The sequence below is a fragment of the Dreissena polymorpha genome, chromosome 5, assembly GCF_020536995.1.
Source record: "Dreissena polymorpha isolate Duluth1 chromosome 5, UMN_Dpol_1.0, whole genome shotgun sequence".
NCBI classification, from domain to species: Eukaryota; Metazoa; Mollusca; class Bivalvia; order Myida; family Dreissenidae; genus Dreissena; species Dreissena polymorpha.
Window position 1 is genome coordinate 60180678 of NC_068359.1, and position 6383 is coordinate 60187060.

At 33.2% G+C, this 6383-nt stretch overlaps 1 protein-coding gene across 1 annotated transcript in view; it reads left to right on the top strand.

The window, feature by feature from the left end:
- The window catches only part of LOC127831268 (alpha-(1,6)-fucosyltransferase-like), a 108624-nt gene extending 102513 nt beyond the window's left edge, over positions 1 to 6111 (top strand). Inside the window, exon 11 of the mRNA XM_052356248.1 lies at positions 6050 to 6111. Coding sequence (XP_052212208.1) covers positions 6050 to 6111 — 62 coding nt within the window. The remainder of the gene's footprint in view (positions 1 to 6049) is intronic.
- The last annotated feature ends 272 nt before the right edge of the window (positions 6112 to 6383 follow it).

Consider the following 6383-nt stretch of genomic DNA (forward strand, 5'->3'; position numbering starts at 1 on the left):
GAATTTCAAATGCGTAAAATGTTCTTATTCGCATATTTCAGTATTTTTCAATACTCGTTTCTTTTTATTCTTTCTTAAAATGAGTCGCGCTCTGTGAACAAAAAGGAGTTTAATGCATGTGCGTTTAATGTCATCCCAGATTAGCATGTGCATTCCGCAGTTGCCGAAGTTAACTAATTATAATATTATTATCAACTTTTAAAGCTTTAAAACATTGTAGGAGTGTTAGTTTAAAAGCAGTTAATGTCAAACCAGTCCGCATTCTAAATGTGGGATACATCGTTTAAACTAAGTTTCAAATTTAGTTGTTTTTTTAAACCTCGGAATGCTACTTCATGCCCAATCGTTGTTAATTTATTTTAGTAATATATTAACAGATTCCCTATTCCGTATAACAATTTTATCATTATTTGTTTAATTATTCAGCTCCTCTAGTCAAACGATAATAACTCTTCTTACCTTATCATGTTTATCTAAATTACATTAATTGTCATGTTATCAACACTCAACTTCGAAGTAAAAGTATATTTCGCATGAAGGGTAGAAGTAATTGGTGTGTGATCGCAGTGCACATCTAGATCATGAATTGCAAAGCTGCTGATGCGCGAAAAACATCATTCTTTAGTGAGAAGATAATCAACAACAGGCGACGATTGTTGTGATATAAATGCCAAATGCTCAGTTTATCGCAAATAACCATTTAACTAAGAATGTGTATAATGGTTGATTTAATCGGAATGTCATTCATGAAATTGAAATGCTTGATTGGACCGAATTTTCTGATCATGCTGGGCTTTATTTTAGTTTTCTTACAGAAAAAAGTATTAACATACAAAACAATAAAACTGAAACAAAACAACAAGTTGTTAAAATAATATTTGATAATGACAAATCACAAGAATTAATGTATTGAGAGAAGAAAATATAGAAGTATTAAATCCAATTTTTACTGAAAACAATGTCAATAATCAAATTAAAATTCTAACTCAATATTTACACGAAAATAGCGTTCAGATATTTGAAAAAGTATTTACAATTAATAACAATAAAAAATCACATAAAAAAGCACCAGAATGGTTTGATAATAATTGTAGAACTGCAAAATGCAATTTCCATAACGCAAAAATAACTTTAATAAGAATAAGTCCAACTCAAGCAGACAACAATTTGTACATTATAGAACAAAATATAACGCTATTCGAAGAAAAGGAAAATATAGACATAAGATGAATGAAAGCACGCGGTTATATAACATTGCAAAAAACACAACCAAAAACTTTTTGAAAAACACTTAAAAAATGCTATAAACTGTATAATAAAATTACAGATCAAGCGCACATAAACGAAATGTTTAATCATTTTAAGGACTTAATCGGAAACGTTCCATGTGAAAGTATAGATAACGAAATAAATGCACAGAATTTAAATAGGCCACAAACCGAAAATGACCAATTTCAGAGTCGAAAAATCAGGCAGTGCTCAAACAAAATAATGGCAAATCTAGTGGACCTGATAATATTTAAGCTGAAAAAATTAAAACAGCATATAATTCTATTAAACCGTACCTCACAACTATTTTCAACAACAGTTTTGATACTGCACAATATCCTGAGAGCTGGGGAAAAGATTACATCACACCAATATTTAAAGCCGGAGACCCGAGCGATGCAAAACATTATCACGGAATAACATTGCATAATATCTTATCAAAGATATATTCTCAGATTCTTTTTAACAGACTGACCAAATGGTGTGATGAAAAAATTATATCTGACTTCCTATGTGGTTACCAAAAAGGAAAGAGCACAGTCGACTGTATCTTCATATTAAACAGTATAGTCAGCAAAATCTTAAACTCTGGTCAAAAATTATATTGCATTTTTAATGATTATGCTAAATGTTATGACAGTATTAATCGTTCATTGCTATGGCAAAAGCTAATTAATGCACACATAAGCTCTAAAATAGTCTCTGCACTCAAAGCCATGTATCCATCAGTAAAATCAGCCGTCAGGCTAAACAATAGCATATCCGAATACATCAATTCATACTGTAAAACAAGGCGACCCGTGCTCAAGCATTCTATTCATGATGTTCGTCAATGACATTATTGAACATTTTAATTCTTATATTGAAGGAATCATTTCGATTAACGATATAAAAATCATGTTATTGTCTTATGCCGATGATCAAGTCCTATTTTCGACTTCACCCAAATCAGCCCAACTAATGTTAAATGACATTGAAAACTATTGTAATAGATATACAATGAAAATCAATATTAGCAAAACAAAAGTTGTCATTTTTTTAAAAGTAACCGACAAACAAATTTTAACTTTACCCTATATGGTGAAACATTAGAAATCGTCATATCATTCAGATACTTATTTAAAAACTGAAACTGGTATAAAACGATAAAATCAATAGCAGAACACGGTAATAGAGCGTTTCATCGACTCATATCTGTTGTAAACCAATATGAGTTTCCAACTAAAGGAAAAATAAATCCTTTTGATAAATAATGGACCCCGGTTCTTCACTATCTGCTGAAATCTGGGGACAAGATTCTGGAAAAGAATTAGAGATTATTCATACAGAGTTTTTAAGGAAAATTGTATGTGTCATGAAATCAACACATTAATCAGCACTGTATGGAATTAGGACGATACCCCTTATCTGTCATTCAAAAATTACATATATTTAAATATTGGTTTAAAATAATATCATGTACAAATGATAGCCTTATAAAAATAGCATATACATTACTATTTAACGACGCTAATCTAAACATAACGTACACCCAAAGAAATTAAGCTTATCAAATCAGATCATTACTAGAGCCGCTAGGTTTAAGTTATGTTTGGACTGAACAAGAAACCCTAACAGAAAAATCTGAACAGACACACACTTACAATCTAATTAAACACCGTTTATTTGATCATTACAAACAGCATTGGTACAGTGAAATCAATAATTCGTCAAGACTAAATACATATTGTCGCTCTTAGAATACGTTTAATACAGAACAATGTCTTGACATAATTACAACGAAAAAAAATTAAATAGCACTAACTCAATTTCGCCTATCATCACACAGATTAGAAATAGAACGAGGTCGATACCACAACATTGCTCGGGATAACAGAAAATTTAAATTTTGTAATCTCAATGTCGTAGAAAGCGAATATCATTTCTTATTAATATACCAAATATACAAAGATATCAGAAAAACATATTTAAAGTCATACTATCAAGCATGGCCAACATTAAATAAGTTCGATATGTTAATGATAACACAAAATAAACAAGAAATAATTAATCTTTCGAAATATATATATAATGCAAATTGTTTAAGGAACAATTTAAACACAAACTAATTCATCCAAAGTATACTATTTATCTCAGAATTAGATCTAAAACGGTATATTCTTTATCTCATTATTTTTATTTGTAATTGTCGTTATCAATTATAAATGGAAATATTATATGTTATAAATCAGTCAAATCTTTGTTATTCTTTATCTCATTATTTTTATAAGAAACTATTACTATTGATGTTAAAATTAAAGAAATATATAATATGTTATGAATCAGTCAAATCATTGTTAACTTCTACCATTACTTAATTTTAACAATTATTATCATCCATGTCATCACACTTGTGTATTTTTGCATTTGGCCTAGAAGCAATTGTAATGCTTAATAGCTAATAAATGCTGTTGTTGTTGTTGTTGTTGTTGATTGACGAAGTTGAATAAATGAAATGCCATGACAATTCACAGATATATCAGACGAGTCACGACACAGCAGTGAATGGTGATCATAATTAACCCTTTCAGTGCGGGAACCGAATATTGAAGGCCTTTGCAAACAGTTTGGATCCAAATGAGACGCCACAAAACGTGGCGTCTCATCTGGATCCAAACTGTTTGCTATTCTGATAGTATTCTTTGGAAAAAAATCGAAGAAAATGCTAATTTTAGAAATTCTGCAGACGACATTTTAGCAGACGACAAATTTCCCAGCATGCAAAGGGTTAATATTATAAGTAAAATCTGACACTCGTATGTAAGTCTACATTAATCAGCGTATCCCTATTCATGTGAGAGGTATGATAGCATTGGACGACGTAGCACCAAGTATAGCGACATAATTCAGGAAGGGTCATTTTGTTGTAAAAAAATTCAACACGCGTTTTCTGAAATAGCTATCGTCCATGCTCATGGGCAAAACAACAAATTAGTGAAGGGAGAAGGTGGGGTTATCGGGCTTACAGAGAATGCATTTCAACTTCTACGATGGATGGTATGTGGTCCAGAAATGGCTCGTGTGGTCAATGAGTTTGAGATTTCACAAGAACATCAAGCAAGAACAAACAAAAGGGCCGAACATAAAACACCGTGAGCAAGTAGAAAGTAAAAAAAAATTGTTATTTAATTAAGTCCGAGCGATGACAAATACTTTTGAGGAAATGTGTAATCCATTCTTTGAAGAATGTGAGGATCTTTAAGTCCTAGGCCCGCGTGACATTGCTGATCTGAAGGTTGCAAATACAATATGAAATATTGAACAGATTGGGAAGAATCAATACAATGAATATATACGGGACCGATTAGACAATCGAACTAAACCTTTTTCTGATCCCATAAAACAAAACAAATTACATCTATTCAGTCGTCAATAATCCAAGGTTGTCGCAAAGAATAAACAGCAAATATGTTCACTGAAACAAAATTGTTCGTTATTTTCTCAGTTGTATGTCTCTTGTCAGGTTCGTGACGGTAATCTTGACGAATTCTTTCATCATGAGAATCAAGCGTATCCACCTTCTCTTTCACAATTCGGACAGTTGAGACTCGTTTCAAAGTCAGATTTGTTAGTGCCTCTAGAGAAGATCATCACATCGCAAACTGAATGTCCTGAGATAGAAGACTTTATCTTAGACGGAGCTGTAATTGTCAATATGCCGAAGCCAAGGTTCTGCAAGACGTTCGAAGATTATGCCAAAAAACGTTTTTCTACCTTAAATTGACAACTAATTAAAGACGGGTAGCAGAGTTGATGTTGTATTAGAAGAATATCGCGAAGACAGTTTGAAAGCTTCAACTCGTGGCAAGCGTTGAAAAGGAATAATAAGACGTGTTCATGCACATTCAGCCATTCCAGGAAACCGGGAATCCTTTCTACGTATTGACTACAATAAGACGGAGTTATTTACCTATCTAGCAGACCAGTTATCGACATTTAAAGCAACCGATGACAAGATAGTGGTCTCGACACTCAGAATGGAAGTTGTATGCAATTGCCCAAGCAAGGATACAAGTCAAATATCACCGTGTAACAATGGAGAGGCAGACACGCGCATTATGTTACACGTTAAGGATGCAATACAAACTGGTATGCGTCAAATAATGATCAGAACCGTAGATACTGATGTTGTTGTCATTGCAATATCGACTGTGCATAAACTGAACAGACTTACCTTGTGGATAGCATTTGGAGTCGAAAAAAATTTAAGATACATACCAATTCATTAAATCGCTGCCAATTTGGGACCTTCCAAGTCCAGTGCACTTCTTTTCTTCCATGCCTTTAGCGGCTGTGACCAAGTGTCATCCTTTTCTAATCGTGGAAAGAAGACTGCATGGGAAACATGGTCTGTCTTTGATGAAGTTACTAAAGATTTTGAAACATTGTGTGATAAGCCAGATATCGATAGCACCAATGAATGTACTTCAAACATTGAACGTTTTGTTGTGTTGTTGTATGACAGGAGTAGTGAATGCATAACCGTAGATGAGGCAAGAAAATATCTTTTTACTCGAAAAGGGCGTGCAATCGATATTATCCCACCAAGCTCTGCCGCATAACACCAACACATCAAGAGAGCGGCTTACCAGGCAGGATTTTGCTGGGGACAGTCACTTAACAAACAACAAGAGCCCCAACCACCTAGCTCCTGGGGTTGGAAGCGCAACAAAGATGGAATATGGGAACCTTTCTGGACAACCTTACAGCAAACTTCCGAGTCTTGTGCTGAACTTATCAGATGTGGATGCAAAAGTGAAAATGGCTGCCGAGGACATTGCAAGTGTGTTGAAGCAGCTTTGAGCTGCACAGCTCTATGTAAATGTAGAAAGTAAATGAATATATTTCTTCTGTAAATCACATAATATTTCATATAGCGCCAATATTAGCGGCATCTAAGTGCTGAATTCAATGTAGTTACATAATTTGATTTAAATCAAGACTCATACTTCAAAGTATATGTAATGATCAAAATAATCAACCTTATACGAAATTTCAAACTACAAGGGTGAAACATGAAAACAAGCTCATATTTATTGTAACATTTAAATGAAAGTGTATTATTAAACGAGACG